At 41.6% G+C, this 21292-nt stretch overlaps 1 protein-coding gene across 1 annotated transcript in view; it reads right to left on the bottom strand.

Annotated features, from left to right (window-relative positions):
* Positions 1 to 19796: 19796 nt before the first annotated feature.
* Positions 19797 to 21292, bottom strand: part of LOC122333066 (uncharacterized protein DDB_G0271670-like) — a 1915-nt gene continuing 419 nt past the window's right edge. The window contains 1 exon segment of the mRNA XM_043230564.1: positions 19797 to 21074. Within this exon segment, the coding sequence (XP_043086499.1) occupies positions 20080 to 21074 (995 nt within the window). The 3' untranslated portion in view covers positions 19797 to 20079.

Consider the following 21292-nt stretch of genomic DNA (forward strand, 5'->3'; position numbering starts at 1 on the left):
CCCACAGAAGTAATAACAGTGAGTAAGTTTTTTTTCAATGAGGTCTTTTGAGGTGAGCTGCTCCTTTAAAACCATCGCATGCTTGTCATGCCAGCGGTTGCCATGGCGTTCCGCGGGCATCTGCCACACATCTTGGCAGTCGTGCAAAACCAGAGACTCCTTCACACTGAGGAGTCCGGGCAAAGCGATGGATCTAAGAGACTCGTCTACTGCAGGTTACATCTAAACTAGTCCCAGCCTCGGATGTTCCTCCCACAGACGGGTTTACCAGCTCCAGATCTGATGAGGTTATGAGGTCAGCGGCATCAAACGCTATGCAGTTTATTTTTCAGACACAAGATATTCACCAGCTGCATTCAATGCATTCTGCTCTGTTCTGCAACATTTATAATTTTTCTTAAAAAAACTTAATACAAGCTACTGATATAAACTATAACAGTATCTCAGTCATACTAAAATAACACATACTATGTATATAAACAGAATTCTCATATCTGCCTAGCAACCTCCCTAAGCACCATAGAAACCATTTATCTAGGAACCATTTAGAACACGTTTGCAGCTGCTTGTCATCCGGCCTAGCCCCTGTCTGGCAACACCTTAGCAACCTCCCTGGCGACCACTCAGAATAGCCTAGCAACCATTTAGAACAACGTAGCAACTTCGTAATAACTATCTAGAACACATTACTGTTTAGCATCATCTTAGCAACAGCCCTAGCGACTGCCTGGCAACACCTTAGCAAACGCCCTAGAAACTGCTTAGCAACTGCTAAGAATAATAAGGCAGTGCCCTAGCAACCATTTAGCAATTATTTGGACACCATATAAACTTTATTAGGAGCTATCCAGAACACATTAGTTTCTGTTTAGCAAAACATTAGCAACCTTGCTACTTCCTGAGGACACCTTAGAAAAAAACCCTAGCAACACCCAAGTAGCTACATAACATAGTAAAAATGTTCAAACTCCACAGGAACTATTTGCATAATCTGCCTAGCAACAACAGTTAACAACCTCACTGAACACCATATCAGCCTCGTATCAGTTTTTAGAAAAGTTTTGCAACTGCTTAGCAACACCTTAGCAACCACCATAGCAACTGTCTGCCAACACCTTAATAATCACCCTAACAACTACAAAGCAACCTCCCTGAACGCATTGAAAACCATTTATCCACACTCTAGGATCCATTTCAAAACAATTTTGAAACTGCTTAGCAACACCTTAGCAACCGCCTGTCAACCTCCATATCAGCTGCCTAGCAACCACTTAGAACACCTTAACTTCCAACTTACCAACAATATGAACGATTTACGCAACTGCTGGGCAACACCTTTAGCAGCTGCCCGGAAACACCTTCAGAAGCAACCTGGCGACCACGTAAAACTTCTTAGCAACAGCGCAGGACCCCAGCACCCTAGCAACCACCCAAAACACTTGTAAAAGTTGTCACACTCCCTTCAGGTGAGTGTCAAACGTCGACGTTCGGTTTTGAGAGTAAAGCTATCGGTTTAATATGTGCAATAGACGTGTCCCTGCTGTAATTTTCTGTCATGGTTACTGCTGGCGACGAAGAAGCGTCCCTGAGAGAGAATGGTATTGTATTGACATCAGTAGCATTCAGCGTTTGCCAGCAGCAGCGGCGTCAGTGAATGACTGTACTCTAAACTCATCTCTGTCATCTCTGCCAAACGCTTTCTGCCTTCCTGCCAGAGATTCACAAGCTACAGCCATTCACTGCTCCAATAACAAATGCTAAGCATTATTAATTTAGCACGCTTGAATTATACATCAAAGGACAGACCTGACCGTTTCAAATCAACAGAAAATATTCCTTCAGGCAGCGAGCTTGTACAACTGTACATGAAAAGGCCATTTAAATCAATGCACGCTGTCTTTGGCAATGTTTACATCACCAGACATTATAACCATGTGCATGTTTGTCTGAATCTACTAAATTAATGCAGTGTTTACAAAAGGAATTTCAGCAATAGCCTAATATTTCTTTATAATCGCTTTAATTGAATAGTACATAACTAGAACTTTTACGTGAACATGAAACAATCTTTAGATAAAATGTATTTGCATACGCTATTAATTGAATATAAATGCATCTATATTCAAGCCACACAATAAATTGAAGAACAGTGAGTTTTTCTTGAGTTTCTTTGACTTTAAAAGCAGCGCTATCTCTTTAAATCCTGACGCACATGATGCCTTGTTGATATCAACATCAGAAAATGCATCAAAATGTAATATGGTGGGTTTTATTAGAAAGCTAATAATTAATTAAATATTAAATATGCAAAAAACATTATTTAATTATTAAATATTTGTTTACCTGCATATGCAATACAATGCAAAAAAAAAAAAAAATAAAATAATAATTAAAAAAAAAAAAAAAAAAAAAAAAAAAAAAATATATATATATATATATATATATATATATATATGTGTGTAAGCTATTTCACATATTTATATATTCTCCACAAGACAAAAAAATAACTGAATTTATAAAAATCATTTCGTTCATAAGTTTACATACCCTTGAAAACACTTACTCAAGAAGCCAACACAATACATTAGGAGTTTTTGAACTGGATGATCAGGCTAAATTGTACTTATTTAGTCCTCAGGGAAACATTTAGGTATTTATGTAGCTTCTTAAGTGCTAGACTTAATGAAACATTTTTATATTTAAACAAAATGTAGGGAAAAAATGGCACCCAATAGCTTCCAATGCACTGTGTTGGCTTCTTGAGCATCAATAAATGTTTTCACCTTATATCATAGTTATGTATAGTCCCCAGTGTCAAAAGATTCATCTCAAAATATACAGGTTCAACTATGCAGAACACAATTTAAAATTATTAACATTTTGCATATTCTGCAAGGGGTATGTAAACTTCAGAGCATATATATATATATATATATATATATATATATATATATATATATATATATATATATATATATATATATATATATGTGTATGTTTACATATTTTTACACTGAAGGACACTTCATTATTGTCTTTTTAATAAACAATTTTTACTTTTCCATAACTATATATTTCCGTTTCCCTTTTAAATTTATTCACATTTACATCTATTGAGTTTAAGCCAAAAATTAACGCGCTTCATAAAGAACATTTTCAACATTTTTCAACAAGTTGAGCGTTACTAGAAAAATAATTCTATAAATCAAATGCATACTGCGTATCGTTTCAATAAAAAAAAAAATAATAATTTAATTAATTCCAAAAACTTTTCCAGGCCCTGGAAATCCCGGTTAGCTTTTCCCAAAGCGTGGGAGCCCTGTTAATAAATCATCACTTCTTAATGCAAACTTTAACGAAGCACATAATCACCTTTCTCTGTTCAGACGCCGCTAACCGACATCATCTGCTGCTCAACCAGAACTAACTAAATAATTAGGTCATCGGTTAAAAGGACAAAACAACACACTAGTAAAGACATTCAGAGCCACTTACGGTGAATCTCAGCTGAGTTTCCACGAGTAAACAGATACTGAGCAGAGCTGATGTTCAGACAGACGCGTGTGAAGGACAATGAAGCGCTGCTCCGTGTGTGTGTGTGTGTGTGTGTGTGTGTGTGTGTGTGTGCGTGTGTGTGTGTGTGTGTGTGCATGCAGGGAAGCCCTCGGTCACACACGCTGTGGGCCTCGACACGCCTCCGTCTCACAACAAAGGACTGCTGATGGTCATCTGTGTCCAGCCGTGTGTCACAGGAGGCTCCAAGAACATACTTTGAGGCTAATGAGAATGAAAATATGATTATTTGGTTCTGAACCGTATGAAGACACAATACTTTTACAATTAATTGCAATGCTTTCTGTGCAATTATAAATATATTGAGTTATATTTACATATATGCATATATATTATAGAAACATACATATATCTACATAAAATATATTTTATGCTTTCTGTTATGCTTTATATATATATTTATATATATATATATATATATATATATATATATAATATTTAAAAAGTACAATATATTATGCTTTGAGTGCAATTGTTTACATATTTTTAATTTTAAGTTTCATTTTTCATATTTTTATATTTAAAATGATTATGAATATACTTCTTATTAACACACACACACACATATATATATATATATATATATATATATATATATATATATATATATATATATATATATATATATATATACTTTGTATGCAGTTTACATATTTTGAAGTTACATTCATATATGAATTATGTGCAGGAATAAAATTGTCTTATATATGAATTTACAATACATATTAATAAACATTAGTACTAAATGTATCAAATAAAATAAATTTATGAATGCAATAAAAATGACATGTATGCATACCTTTATGCGCTTTGTGTACAGTCATGTGTGTACATATGTGATTAAGTGATGCTAAAAATAAAATGCATCATGAGTTTTAACGATCATTAATTATAATTTACGCACACTAATAACTATATATATTTCGATGAATTAATATATATATATATATATATATATATATATATATATATATATATATATATATATATATAAACTGCAGTGCTCTCTGTACATTGTGAGTGTGTTCTGTAGGAGTCTGAGATGGTAAATGACTGATTGTTGATGCGCTCTGTTTCTCTGTGGCTTCTGGCTGTTGTGTAATTAGCAGGGGACGTCATCCGAGTGAACAGCCGCTCGTTAGTCTGTGACGAGCTCCGAGAGCGCTGACCCGAACACAACTCTTTCTTCTGCTCTTACAGTGAAGAATGAAGAAGAGCCCACCGGCCGTCTCCCACCACTTTACCACTGAGCTGGGAGCCGTTTCATTGGTCGCTTCACGCGTCACTCAGACGCAGCTCCTCGTGTGATTGGACGGACGAGAGAGAGAGAGAGACAGAGAGAGAGAGAGAGAGAGAGAGAGAGAGAGAGAGAGAGAGAGAGAGAGAGAGAGAGAGAGAGACAGAGAGAGACAGAGAGAGAGAGAGAGAGAGAGAGAGAGAGAGAGAGAGAGAGAGAGAGAGAGAGAGAGAGAGAGAGAGAGAGAGAGAGAGAGAGAGAGAGAGAGAGAGAGAGAGACAGAGAGAGAGAGACAGAGAGAGAGAGACAGAGAGAGAGAGAGAGAGAGAGAGACAGAGAGAGAGAGAGAGAGAGAGAGACAGAGAGAGAGAGAGAGAGAGAGAGAGAGAGAGAGAGAGAGAGAGACAGAGAGAGAGAGAGAGAGAGAGAGAGAGAGACAGAGAGAGAGAGACAGAGAGAGAGAGACAGAGAGAGAGAGAGAGAGAGAGAGACAGAGAGAGAGAGAGAGAGAGAGAGAGAGACAGAGAGAGAGACAGAGAGAGAGAGAGAGAGAGAGAGACAGAGAGAGAGAGAGAGAGAGAGAGAGAGAGAGAGAGAGAGAGAGAGAGAGAGAGACAGAGAGAGAGAGAGAGAGAGAGAGAGAGAGAGAGAGAGAGAGAGAGAGAGAGAGAGAGAGAGAGAGACAGAGAGAGAGAGAGAGAGAGAGAGAGAGAGACAGAGAGAGAGAGAGAGAGAGAGAGAGAGAGAGAGAGAGAGAGAGAGAGAGAGAGAGAGAGAGAGAGAGAGAGAGAGAGAGACAGAGAGAGAGAGAGAGAGAGAGAGAGAGAGAGAGAGAGAGAGAGAGAGAGAGAGAGAGAGAGAGAGAGAGAGAGAGAGAGAGACAGAGAGAGAGAGATCAGCTTCAGACATCTGCTTTAAAATATTCATGTTACAAATAGAGCTGGACTTTTACATTTCTAAAAAGAAAAAGGTGAGAGGTGCCTTGCTGTGAGGATCTGGTCTGACAGCTTTCCCTGCTCTGAAAAGAACTACAGAAAACACATACATAAATAATAAAAGTTGTGTATTATTTAATATATATATATATATATACACAAATATTAGATGTTACATATGGTATTCAAATATGTAATGCAAATAGTTTATATAGAATTGAAAATTTAAACATTGTATTATTACATAAATCATAAATAAAATTTTAATTTAAATTTTATTTTTGTGGGTTTTACACATATGCATACTATATACTAGTACTGTAAATAAATATTAATATATATTATAAATATATATATACACACACATTAACATTTTGCATATTGTGCATATATAAACTTATGAGCACAACTATATATTGTGACGGAGGAGCCAACGACAGACACAGTGGGCGTGGCGCCAGGCCTCGGAGAGGCTTTTTATTAACAAAAATAATAATACAAAATAAAGTGTCCAAGGGGAAAGTGTCCAAATAAAAGGGGATCTGGTGTCCTCGTCGTGCTGGGGAAAGTGCAGGTTTAGGCCGTGTTCCAGGGGAGGGTCCAGGTAAGGGCGGAGTCCGGCGATCACACGCTCCTTCTTCTGGCCCGGCGCGAGGGGCGGCGGCTTCTTCCGCGGCGCCTCCGTCGCCGTTGATCCGGCGGCAGAGTGGGATGAGCTGTGTGTTTCTCGGACGGCGGGGGTGAGGTCCATCACGCACCCTTCCTGGACCCACGAGGACACCAGCGTGCATGTGTAGCGTGAGGGTATGGAGGAAGAGGAGCAAAACACACCTTACAGATGTTAGCTGGTAACTTTAAATCCTTCACCTATAGCGAATCCGACTACGCCACCTGGAGAGTTCTCCCCAGGAAATAGAACAAGCTCAAATATGACTATTTGGCCACACAGGTTCAATTCTCATATGAATAGGTGAGAGACGTGAGTAAAGTATGAAAGTACAAAATTTATTTTCACAATTGTTTCACCATTTAAAAGTCACATTGAATCCTCATCACCTACTGCCGGCAGCACTCTCCAATGGTAACTGCAGTAAATCAAATAAAACTTTGTAAACAAATATATATATATACACAAACTATTCCAAAATGGATGTAGGCATTAAATTACCAAAACAAAAACATAAAAAAATAAGAAACCAACTCACAGGGCTGAGGTCACCCACGGAGTGATCACCAGTGCTGAAGTTAGCCAAAAGCACACTTACACCTCCACACACACACACCCCGACACACTCACTGCACACACAAACGTGTCCACAGCAAATGATGAAGTGACACCACCACCTCAAGCTCCTGCACCTGTGGAACCCCAGCTCCTGTAAGAAGATAAAAATAAAATGAGTATATGCAATGTGTATTACACAAACCAAAACCTTACACACTAATCCAGGCAATAATGTCACAAGAAAAAGGAAACGAACAAACAAATTCAACCAAGGCAAACTAATGTTGAATATAAACAATACAAAATGTCCAACAAAACAAAAAATACACAAATTATAAAAAAAGGAAAGAAAAAGAATACAATTTTTGTAGTTCCACAATGGAGGAGCAAAAATCCACACAGGGCACCGGCTACTCCATAATCAAATAGATGCCCTCAAGCAGAACCACTTTAAACAAAACAAAAACAAACAATAATAACCAGTAACACAAATCACAATCACAGGGATCAGTAGTAGATAGCAGGTAGCAGGTAGCGGGAAGCAGGTAGCAGGTAGCGGGAAGCAGATAGCGGGTAATAGATCTCCGTATCAACTAAGACTTCCGAGTAACCGAAAGTTCACGGCGCGACAGGAAAAAACGTCAGGAACGGCGCATTTAATCGCCCAGGACGAAAGGAGAATCCTACAAAAAGATATGGGCAATTAACACCATTACCGCTTGCAAATCACACACTAATATTCCCCTTTAACCACCACCTAATAGAGACTTACCAAACCGGAAAAAGTATGCTCGCACGCATTCACAAATTGGGATTCGGCATCCTCAGTAATACCAATAACAAGCTAGGGTACAGGAAACTGCCTATTATTCAAACTGCGCACTCCGTCCATACCAACCCATTTTCTAGCAGTATTAAGCGCTTACCTGAATAAACAGCAGTCATTAAACTCATGGCCATCGACAGAAAACAAAGGAAAAGACAGGCTAGAATGAAATAACAAACGATTAGTCCACAACATTATAAAAGAGACAAACGAAGAGCTAACTGCTAACACATACCTAAAACACAAGTCAACATAACAAAAAACCAAAAAGGCGGGGCCGGAGGTGACGCATGACCCAACAAAGCCAACCTGCTCTAAAATAGGTCACACTTACTGCTGATTGGCTGTTACAAATGTCAGTCACCATCACTTATCCAATACGATCGGTCACAATCCACCCCCACCTTCTGTACCGTCGCCCGACGGTAACTAATAAAAAAAAAAAAAAAAACATGCCCTCTAGGCCCTTCAATCCCAAGGACGAAACCATACCTCCGCTGCACTACCAACTATACTGGACACTATGCCTACACCAAGTGACCGTGGCAGATGATGTACATTAGAATGCTGCCCAGCCGTACTCCGTCCCGTCCTACGCACCACACTCTCACCCATCACCACTGAACCTAATGGAGGGTTCCTTACAGGCTGCAAATCAGCTATCATCTCTGTAATATCTTCTGCTCCTGAGCCTCACCAGCATCCTGAGGGACAGGGGAAATCTCTTGAGATGCTTGCCTACTAATAACCTGTGGTGCTTCTGACACCAAAACAAACAAGTCTCCCTCATCCAACTCCTCCTCACGAGGCAGCACAGGTTCGACCAATGGAACATTGGGCCGGTCAGGAGGGAATCCTCTTACCTGAGGCTTCAATAAAGACCGGTGTACATGCTTTAACTTACTTAAATCTGTAGTAGGAGCAATTGTGTACACAACACCCCTTCCTTCGGTGCCTTCAGGATCTGGTACACCGCTGAGCTCCAGAGGTCATGAATCTTATGTCTACCTCTCACACTACAGTCGCGAAGATACACAAGTTGACCCTCCCTCAGAGGTATGTCACGCACCTGAAGGTCATACCTAGCTTTCCGGCGATCGGCTGCGGCCTCCAACCGCCCACGAGCACCCTCAAAAGCAACCTGCAGCCGATTCTGATGCTCTAACACCCACCGATGGACACTACCTGCCAATGGTTCTTCAACCCTACCAAGCAAAAATCAACTGGAAGTCTAGGCTCTTGCCCAAACATCAGAAAGTAGGGGATTCCCCGTGGATTGGTGAGGTGTGGTGTTGTAGGCGAAAAGCACCTGGGGGAGACAAGACGGCCACTCCCCTTTCCTAGATAACGGCAGTGTGCGCAAAAGATTGTGTAAGGTCCTATTAAAGCGCTCACACTGGCCGTTTCCCGCTGGATGGTATGGGGTTGTACGTGACTTTTCCACCCCATATAACCGACACAACTGCTGAATGAGGACGGACTCGAAATTACGGCCTTGGTCGGAATGGATACGACCCGCACCCCAAACTTACCGAACCACTCAGCCACCAGAACCTGGGCCACAGTCTCAGCCCGTTGGTCCCTAGTCGGTACCGCTAAGGTGTACTTGGAAAAAATGTCAGTCATGACCAAGACATTTTCTACCCCAGAATTCGAAGGTTCCAACACAGTAAAATCCAATGCCACGATCTCGTTTGGCCGTGCAGCCAACAGATGTCCCATGAAGCTAACTGGGGTAGGCTGAACACCCTTAGCACACTGACACCTTTCACACTCCTGGCACCAGCGGGCAATGTCCCCCGACATTCCAGGCCAGTAGCACCGCTGCCACACCAACTGTGTGGTGCGCTCTACCCCTGGTGCCCATGCTGTTGGTGCAGTTGTGTCAATACCTCAGACTTCATGGCAGATGGCAGCAACACTTGGAGGACCTCTTCTCCACCGTCTGGACGAAACACACGACGATAAAGCACCCCTTTAATCTCCCTCAAGCGATCCCACTGTCTAAGTAAGACCACAGCAGACCTGGAGAGTTTCTTTCGCTCCCTCAACACTTGGTGGCGCTTTCCGCCTCCAAAACACCAGTAACTCTCCGATAACTGAATCAGCCTGCTGCTGGTCACCGATGTCCTTCCTAGAAGAGCAAGGAAAGGATACTATTTGATTTACCTGACTCACCACCTCCCCTCGGCTAGCTTGACGCAATGAGGTGGGAACCACCACACCTGGACCCATGTCCAGAACTTCTGCCACGGGGGGATTCTGACGCGACAAAGCATCCGCGTTTCGATTTGTCTTACCAGATCTGTATTTGATTTCAAAATCAAACGCAGCCAGCTGGGCAGCCCAGCGCTGTTCCATGGCACCCAACTTGGCAGAGGTCAGGTAGCTAAGAGGATTATTATCGGTATAGACTACACACTTATGACCCAGAAGGTACTCCCTAAACTTCTCAGTCATGGCCCACTTGAGCGCAAGAAACTCCAGCTTCATGGAACTGTAGTTAGATGTATTGCGCTCAGTGGGCCTAAGACCTCGGCTACCATAAGCTATGGGACGTACCTTACCCTGCTGCTCTTGGGAGAGGACTGCCCCTAGCCCCCATGACTAGCGCCCACCTCCAAAATAAAGGGAAGCGAAAAAGTCTGCATAGGCGAGCACAGGGGCTGTGGTAAGTCTATACCTCAACTCCTCAAAGCCACTCTGACACTCACTAGACCAGGCCTGCTCAAACTCATTAGGGCCATGCTTGGACCTTTTCGGGCTGCCAGCTTTGCCACCAGCCTGTGGAGGGGGGCCGCCAGTCTTGCGAACCCCTCCACAAAACGCCGGTAGTAGCTAGCAAACCCCAAAAATGAACGCAACCCGAAACACTATTGGGCTGAGGCCACTTTAAAACTGCCTCGATCTTACCTGGGTCCGTAGAGACTCCTCCTGAGGAGATCACATGCCCCAAATATTGCACCTCCTGCTTAAAGAATGCGCATTTTGATAACTTGGCTTTCAGGCCTTCCCTAAGCAGCCGGCTTAAGACAACCTCCATTCGGGCTAAATGCTGATCTACTGACACCGAAAACACTACGATATCGTTAGGGCTGGGCGATATGGCAAAAAAATTATCACGATAATTTTTTCCTTATCAGTCGATATCGATAATTATCACGATAAATGTCAAATCTTTATATCTAGCGATTTTAAAGGCAGGTTTTTTCTCCTGAATAAAAGAAAAACCAGACAATTAATTATTATTTATAGTTTATTGTCAGAACATGACAAATAATTTTCAAACAATGATCAATTGAGGTAGATACAGATTTGAATATTACTAGTTACATCAACATCAATAGAATAATATTATTAATATTAATAGAATATATAAAACGTTTTTATAAAAAAATAAGAACTGTAAAATTATACAACATTTGTAACATGGCTCTGACTGTAAATGTAGAGTTAAAGTGATTAAGTATATTTATCTTCCAACAAAAATGAGAATAGACAAATCTTTTCAGCATGCCAATCCCTTTGTGCAGCTGATTTAACACATTTTGTAAAATGTTTGAGCTGTCTGACAATATAAATAAAAAAATAATAAACAAAAGAACAATCTTAACCATTTTTTCAGCATTTACTGCTCAAGTTTTCAACAGCCAAAGACATTTCCCTACAAGTTACGTGCAAGAAAGACAAGTCTGTCTACAGTCTCAGGTTTTAAAGCTGCTCTATGACAGGTCACAATGTTTCCTCCAGTACTAAAAAGCCTCTCGGAAGGGAGCTGGTAGCAGGGATACACAAGTAACGCCTTGCTAGTTGGCTTACTTTTGGAAATTTTTGTCATACATCTTCCACCAATCCAGGGGTTCTGTTTCACTGTCTGCATCTGGAGCCATGAGGTAGTGCTCCAGCTCCATCTCCACTACCTGCATGTCAGTGAGTCCTGTGTTGCTGGGGGATGGCCTCTTAAAAAAACTGCCAAGTGACTTCCTCTGCTTCTTGGCAGGAACAGCTGCAGCAGCTCCCCCCTCTGCCTCCATTTCTTCTGTTCTGTATGAAGCCTGTGAAGTGGATGGACCTTGGTCTCCTTCCATATTCAGAATCTCAGAAACTGCTCTTTGTTTGATTCCCTCAATTTTCTCTGGCCTGATATATTGAGTCTTGAAGCGCGGATCAACCAAGGATGCCATATCAAGCAGTTCATCTGTTATCTCCTCATCATACTTCTCACTGAGATAGTCTATGACTACTGTCTTTATGTCCTTTGTGAGCTGTGTGTCATCATCAGAATGTTTCAGGACCTCTGTTTTGAAGAGGTGCAGCACAGGCTTAAGGTAGGACACACTCACATAAGATTCACCAGACAGTGAATCTGTGAACTCAAGAAGTGGTTTCAAGCCCTCATTTATTGACTCCAAAACGTCAATGTCCTGCCAGGTAGGCACCAAGTGTCTGGTTTTCTTGTCAGCAGTGAGTACCTGACTGATAGCCTTGTGCTGTTCAATCACCCTGGCCACCATCTTTTGACGTGAGCCCCACCTGGTAGGTGATTCTGTCACCATCTTGTGTCTGGGCAGTTTAAGTTCTTCCTGAGCAGTCACAAGGTCTCTTTTCTTTTCCAAGAGAAAGAGAAGGCAGCCACTACTTTTTTACACAGCCCGACAGCTCGTTCCACCCTCTTGTCCTTCCCCGCTTTCTCTGAGGAAGGAATGGAAATAGATACTTACTTTGTCTTTTTTCAACACAATATTTTTTCAAATGTATCCACAATATGTAAAGAAAAATATATATAATATACTGTAGCAACAATTGAGCAGCACAAGGCCATCAGCACTATATAAATTAGCTTTTATATCAGCATCATTACTACTACTACTCCACATTAAATATTTAGGCTAAATTATGCATTTCAGTTTTAAATATGGCTTCTTTCTTGTAATCATTAACATTTAAGAACACATCAATAATACAACTGGGGCTGCAACTAACAATTATTCTAATAATCGATTAGTCAGTCGATTATTTTTTGGTTAATCGATCAATTGGATAAAACAAAAAACAATTAAAGCATTAATTTTTATTCAAACAGAACTAAAATCTTTAGAAAGTGCACTCCAAAAAAGAATTTAAAGCATCTCAAACAGAAGTTTTAAGCATCTCTTAATTTTCTCATGCCATTTTTTCTTGTCTAGTAATCTTGATTTAAGATTTTTTTTAATATATTTGGACTGGAAACGAGACAAAATTACTAAGTAAAAAAAGCTTTTTTGCAGTGTAGGAGTGAATTTTTTAGGCGACCGTAATTTTAGAACGTTCACCTTTAATGTTTCCATGGCTCACGCGTCATGTTTGTCACGTGACACACGCAGCCACAATAACGCTGTATGACAGATGTATCCCTTTTATTTTATTTTTCCGTTTTAATTCAAAATTTTAACACACAACGCAAGATTCAGCACGTAAATTCATAAGTTAACGTTACTCCCAAAAGTTACTACTTTTAGTAATCAATTTTAATCGATTTAATCGATTCGTTGTTGCAGCCCTAAATACAATATTGATTTAAAATTCATCATCATTATTATTATTTCTATAACTTTTTGTTATTAGATGGAATACGGAGACTAATGCTTACCAATAGCCAAGTGTAGTCGATGTCCAAAACACTGAAGTCGTGTCCATTTATTGAGCGATGCAGCTTTTACCATGTTTGCACCACTATCAGTTGTGATACATACTTGTCTGGTTTCACTCAGCCCCAGGAGGTGAGTGCTTCAGTCATTCCTTGGGCAATAACTTCACCTGTATGATCTTCAGGACAATAAGCTGTTTGAAGGCATTTGCTCTGAAGATTCCAGTCTTCGTCTATAAAATGAACTGTAAGGCTCAGATAAGGCTCCGATGTGCGACTGGACCATATATCCGAAGTAGTAGCGAAGAATTGTACATTTTGCAGATGCCGCTCTACCGCCTCCTACACTCAGTATATAGCCGTGGAAGCGCTGTCTGCAGAAATGTTTTCGCCCGGTAGTTCGTATCTGGGGTCAAGAACGTGGATAAGATTCTTAAATCCTTCATTTTCGACAAGACTAATGGGAAGCATGTCTTTTGCAATGCAATATGCAACTGCTTTTGTGATGTCTCCATGTCTTTTGTTTTTTCTCATAAGGCACGGCTTTGAAAATGACGACATGAGACTCTGCTGGGTAGTTGCGCTGATGCTTGTAGATGGTCCACGACGTTTACCAACACTTGTTTGGGTCTGTAATTTCTTTGCATCTTCGTATTCTGAAGGGTGACGTTGTTTTAAATGATGAAAGAGGTTTGTGGTGTTGCCTGTTTTTGATGGCACGAGTCGTCTGCACAGTTTGCAGTGCACGTCGCTCTGTTTTGTGTCGGATTGCAAAAACCAAAATAGCTCCAGACTACTGAAGTTGAGTGACCTTTCTTGTCAACTAAGTCTGTGACCTGCACGAGCTAGTCGTGGGCGGTGCATTTTCTTCACTGTCGCTCATTTTTCTTACTCTCCAACACGTGCAACTGACACTGTATGGCTGTATAGTACTAACACTGCGTGTGGCATCCAGAAGCGCAGGCTGCAAAATGCGTGCGCAGCGTTCACGTTATAGTGCGTAAACATTATCGGCGCTTATCGAACTGTCATTATCGTGTTATCGAGAAAATTTATATCGTGAAAATTATCGTTATCGAATTATCGCCCAGCCCTAGATATCGTCCAAATACAAGAGCAAAGATTGGCACTGTTGGTCCCCAAACAACCGCTCCATTAATCGCTGGAAGGTGCTGGGGGCATTACAAAGGCAAAACGGCATCCGGTTCCATTCAAATAGCCCGAATGGAGTACAAAAACGCGAGTCTTTGATTTATCAGCCTCACTTACAGGGACCTGATTATACCCGCTGGCAAGGTCCATGGTAGAAAACCAACGTGCCCCCGCCAGCGAGTCTAGTGTCTCCTCAATGCGGGGCAAAGGAAAGCATCCTTCCTTGTCTTAGCATTTAAATGACGGTAGTCTACACACATACGTAGGCTACCGTCTTTCTTTTAACCAAGACAATTGGTGACGCATCACGGGCTGCAGCTTTCCTTTATTACTTGAGCTTCCATCAATTGATTAATGTGTGCCTTGACGACCTCGTGATTCCGACGGAGGAATGCGCCTATAACGCTGCCTCACGGGTACGTCATCCATCAAGGGATTTCATGGGAAATGAGACTGGTACATCCCAAATCACCCTCATGTATGGAAAATACAGATGCATACTTTTCAAGTAGTGCCCTCACCTTGCCTTGGTCTTCTGCTGACAGTACAGACAAATCAATAGCCCTAATTTGTTCCTGTACCGACTGGGCAGCCTGTGCGACCTCCGTACTCACCCCTAGCCGAAACCACTGGAACTTCTGAGATCTCTGGGGTAAGCTGACCACATAAACCTGGTTGACCGTGACCCACCACTGTGCTAGCATATACCACCACATCAGCTGTGCTAACATTAACCACGGGCACGTAAGCAGTGCCACGGTCTACCTGAACTAAAGCAGTAGAAGCCAACAACCCCGCTGGAAGGCCAGAGTCGGGTGGCTCAAAGAGAACAGTACCCCGAGTACTGTGTTGAACAGGTTACTGCAACCAATTTCATGGTGCCCCGGGATGCGACACGCCTGGCGCCCCGCACTTTGACTCTACCCCTGACTTAAATCTGGCTGGACTTCAATGTGGTGGCAATGTTGTAAAGCCTGAAATACAGAAGGGGGAGCCTGTGAGACCATGGGCAGATCGAAAAGTCGGGTGCCATGCTGGCCAAAGAGCTCCCGATAGCAGCGGCCCAGGATGTTCATTCCCAGAACCCCAGGAACCTGAGCACACATACTACCAGGAGGGTCTCTAACCACCAACACCCCGCAACCTGCAACCACCTGCCCACACAACTCCACATCTAGTTCTAGGTAACCCATATATGGGATCGAAAGGCCATTCGCAGCCCGGTTGTTGCAACCAATGGCACGACCTAAGCTGTTCCTGACCCCACGCCCCAAAATTTTGCACAAAACAGCTCTCAGTAATGGTGGACACCATAGACCCAGTGTCCACCAGACACGGTACCTTAACCCCGCCCATACATACGACAAGTTGCGGACACGCTTGACATAAAACGAGACATAAAATTTACATCCATTAGAACATTCGAGCCTGTCCTTCCCCGACCGAGCTGTGGCCCTGCAGCTCAGCGGGAACTAGTTTTCCGATGGTTGCCCAGACTGCACACCCCTCGCCGAAGCGGAATCTGCACGTGCTGGTGGAAAACGAGGAGGCCTTCGTTCCCCAGTACACTCCCTGGCAAAATGGCCAGGTTGCTGACATCGACGACAAATAACCTGTCCGGGCCGGGATAATTGAGAGTGTGGTTGAAAATTTTGAATCTGAGCCACACTTTGAGTCAATTGATTCAATTGCTGTTGCTGCTTTTTCAGCATTTCTCTCAACTCACTGAATTCAGAACACGCTGCACTACTACTTTCCAGGTGCTGGTGTCCCTGTACCCCATATTGTATACCATAAGCAGATGGTACGGATTGGCTACGACCACGCGTTCCCCCAGGCAGACCCTCCCGTTCCCAGCGCATTGCTTCGCTACGAACGTCCAACAACATAGCAGTAGGTTGGCGACGAACAAACTGTTTTAGTTCACGTCGAAGAGCACCGTCACGAACGTGTTCAACAAATTGGTCGCGCAACAAAATATCTGCACTTGGCCTACCATGAGGCGACTGTCGCTTTTTACTTTTTCCCAGAGATTTAGCAGGACTAGGGAAAACTCTAATAGAGTCTCCCCATCCTGTTGTTTTCTGGAAAAAAAAGACTCTTGAAGAGCTACATAAGAACTAGTGCAGCCATACAATTCGCGCAACGCCTGAATAATTTTGTTTGGATCCTCCCTCTCGTCCCTTGGCCGATATCGAATTTCGTCTCTCGCCTCTCCCTCCAAATGATCAAACAAGAAAAACGCTTGATCAACAGCAGAGAGATGGCGGAAGTCGCATGCAGGTCTGAGCCTCCTCCACCCACTCTCAATCATAATGCCAGATCTACCATTAAATTTTGAACAATTTCGATCTCGTGGAACAAAAACAAATCGATCCGTCACTGAAGAACTAGGGACAGCAGGCGGAGGATCTACCACTGCTGGAATAGAAACATTAGAAGGACCAGGTTGTGCAACGAGAACTTGCTCTTGTCGCAATTTTTCATTATCTGCCCTCAATTGGGCTACCAATTCTCGCAATTCACGTAGCTCTTCATCCATAGCTGCAAATTACAAATCACTCACCACTACGGATGAACACTCTTTAGAACACCTGCTCCTGCAAAAAGATAACAAACAAACCAAAAAAAAAAAAAAAAAAAGAAAGAGAACACAAAACCAATACTCACGCTCTCTGCACTAAACCATAACGAGACCCTGCCGACTACGCCAGAATGTAGCGTGAGGGTATGGAGGAAGAGGAGCAGAACACACCTTACAGATGTTAGCTGGTAACTTTAAATCCTTCACCTATAGCGAATCCGACTACGCCACCTGGAGAGTTCTCCCAGGAAATAGAACAAGCTCAAATATGACTATTTGGCCACACAGGTTCAATTCTCATATGAATAGGTGAGAGACGTGAGTAAAGTATGAAAGTACAAAATTTATTTTCACAATTGTTTCACCATTTAAAAGTCACATTGAATCCTCATCACCTACTGCCGGCAGCACTCTCCAATGGTAACTGCAGTAAATCAAATAAAACTTTGTAAACAAATATATATATATACACAAACTATTCCAAAATGGATGTAGGCATTAAATTACCAAAACAAAAACATAAAAAAATAAGAAACCAACTCACAGGGCTGAGGTCACCCACGGGAGTGATCACCAGTGCTGAAGTTAGCTAAAAGCACACTTACACCTCCACACACACACACACACCCGACACACTCACTGCACACACAAACGTGTCCACAGCAAATGATGAAGTGACACCACCACCTCAAGCTCCTGCACCCGTGGAACCCCAGCTCCTGTAAGAAGATAAAAATAAAATGAGTATATGCAATGTGTATTACACAAACCAAAACCTTACACACTAATCCAGGCAATAATGTCACAAGAAAAGGAAAGGGAAACGAACAAACAAATTCAACCAAGGCAAACTAATGTTGAATATAAACAATACAAAATGTCCAACAAAACAAAAAATACACAAATTATAAAAAGGAAAGAAAAAGAATACAATTTTTGTAGTTCCACAATGGAGGAGCAAAATCCACACAGGGCACCGGCTACTCCATAATCAAATAGATGCCCTCAAGCAGAACCACTTTAAACAAAACAAAAACAAACAATAATAACCAGTAACACAAATCACAATCACAGGGATCAGTAGTAGATAGCAGGTAGCAGATAGCAGGTAGCGGGAAGCAGATAGCAGGTAGCAGGTAGCGGGAAGCAGATAGCGGGTAATAGATCTCCAGATCAACTAAGACTTCCGAGTAACCGAAAGTTCACGGCGCGACAGGAAAAACGTCAGAACGGCGCATTTAATCGCCCAGGACGAAAGGAGAATCCTACAAAAGATATGGGCAATTAACACCATTACCGCTTGCAAATCACACACTAATATTCCCTTTAACCACCACCTAATAGAGACTTACCAAACCGGAAAAAGTATGCTCGCACGCATTCACAAATTGGGATTCGGCATCCTCAGTAATACCAATAACAAGCTAGGGTACAGGAAACTGCCTATTATTCAAACTGCGCACTCCGTCCATACCAACCCATTTTCTAGCAGTATTAAGCGCTTACCTGAATAAACAGCAGTCATTAAACTCATGGCCATCGACAGAAAACAAAGGAAAAGACAGGCTAGAATGAAATAACAAACGATTAGTCCACAACATTATAAAAGAGACAAACGAAGAGCTAACTGCTAACACATACCTAAAACACAAGTCAACATAACAAAAAACCAAAAAGGCGGGGCCGGAGGTGACGCATGACCCAACAAAGCCAACCTGCTCTAAAATAGGTCACACTTACTGCTGATTGGCTGTTACAAATGTCAGTCACCATCACTTATCCAATACGATCGGTCACACATGCACAGGAAGAGACCGGTCTCTCGAGGAGAGACGCGTGACGGCATTTAACGGCGACGGTAACGAGGCTAATCCCCTTCAGGTGTGCCTCTCGTCACACGCCGCCAGACCTGAACAATACCCCGCCCCTCCTCTCGAACACACCCACTCCCGTCGGGAGCCTGGTGAAGGGCGGCGAATAAAGGACGGGGTGATGATGACATTAAAAGGGAGGGGCAGCCGACTCACACAATATATGTGTGCATGTGCGTGTATGTATACATATTTTTACAATAAAGGCCACTAGCATCTTTTTAATAATCTATTTTTATTTTTATATTAATTTCTGTTACTTTTGCATAACTATATATTTCCATTTCCCTTTTAAATTTATTTACATTTACATCTATTGAATTTAAGCAAAAAATAAAGTTCTCGCAAAGAACATTTTCAGCTGAAATGTTTCAAGGTTGAGCGTTACTAGAAAAATAATTTATAAATCAAATGCATACTGCATATCGTTTCAATAAATTAGTTTTTGGTATACTTACATTCACACACACATATATGTGTGCATGTGTGTATTAGTGCTGTCAAAAGATTACTCGTGATGAATAAAAGATTTTGTCTTCATCATATAGGTGTGTGTGTTATGCATATATAAAGACAAACACGTGCATATAAAAAATAATTCTATTAATATAAAAAGATAATGTTTTTTCTTAAATATAAATATGCATACGTGTGCGTTTATATAGAGATAATAAATATACACAATTTATAATGCTAACAAAAGCGTTTATTTTGGATGCTGTTAATCGCAATTGATGATATAGAAACAGTCTATGCTGTGTATATTCTAGTGCATTCATAGCATTGATCAAGGCCTTTCGGTCTGAAAACACTCAGTGATTCAGAGCCTGATCTCATCCAGATTTCAGACCTCCTCAGTGATATTATTACAAACACGCCAGAAGCATAACAATATTTCTCCAAACAGAAACGCTGTAGCTCTGGCTCGGTGTGAATAAAGCGCAGAGATGTTTGAGGAGAACCACAGACCTCCACTGCAGAGAGACGATCAGAAAAACATGCGCTTTGGGTCGAGGACTACAGGACTCTGAACACTTTACATAAACCCTCTCACCAGCTTCCCCATGATGAAGGTGATGAAGATGACGGAGGTGATGAGGATGAAGATGATGATGATGAAGCTGATGAAGGTGATGAAGGGGACGGAGGTGATGAGGATGAAGATGATGATGATGAAGCTGATGAAGGTGATGAAGGGGACGGAGGTGATGAGGATGAAGATGATGATGATGAAGCTGATGAAGGTGATGAAGATGACGGAGGTGATGAGGATGAAGATGATGATGGTGAAGCTGATGAAGGTGATGAAGATGACGGAGGTGATGAGGATGAAGATGATGGTGATGATGATGAAGATGATGAAGACAATGAAGGTGATGAAGATGACGGTGACGAAGGTGATGAAGACGAAGGTGACGAAGGTGATGAAGATGATGAAGATGATGAAGGTGAGGTAAGTAATGAAGACGACGAAGGTGGTGAAGGTGACGAAGATGACAAAGATGATGATGAAGGTGGTGAAGGTGACAAAGATGATGAAGATGACGAAGATGATGAAGATGACGAAGATGATGAAGGTGGTGAAGGTGGTGAAGATGAAGGTGATGAAGGTGATGAAGGTGTTGAAGATATTGAAGATGATGAAGGTGATGAAGATGACGAAGATGATGAAGGTGGTGAAGGTGGTGAAGATGAAGGTGATGAAGGTGATGAAGATGAAGGTGACAAAGGTGATGAAGGTGATGAAGATATTGAAGATGATGAAGGTGATGAAGGTGGTGAAGATGAAGGTGATGAAGGTGGTGAAGGTGATGAAGATGAAGGTGACAAAGGTGATGAAGATATTGAAGATGATGAAGGTGACGAAGATGACGAAGATGATGAAGGTGGTGAAGGTGGTGAAGATGAAGGTGATGAAGGTGATGAAGATATTGAAGATATTGAAGATGATGAAGATGGTGAAGGTGGTGAAGATGACTAAGGTGATGATGATGATGATGATGATGAAGATGATGAAGCTGCTGAATCTGGTCTGTTGTTGTGATCTGGGTGTGTTTTCAGGTTAACCCTGAACACTCTTCAGTCAGTGCTTCTTTAAATCTGCATGTGATCTAGTCTAAAAAAAGAACTAAATAAATGCACAAAAGTATTCTCATTATTATTTTAATATTATTTATTAACATCAACATACAGAATAAACATACAGTGTCTCCAATAATAATAAAAATTTAATTAGTGCTGTCAAATGATTATGTTTAATTTT

This window comes from Puntigrus tetrazona, unplaced genomic scaffold (genome assembly GCF_018831695.1).
Source record: "Puntigrus tetrazona isolate hp1 unplaced genomic scaffold, ASM1883169v1 S000000175, whole genome shotgun sequence".
Lineage (NCBI taxonomy): Eukaryota > Metazoa > Chordata > Actinopteri > Cypriniformes > Cyprinidae > Puntigrus > Puntigrus tetrazona.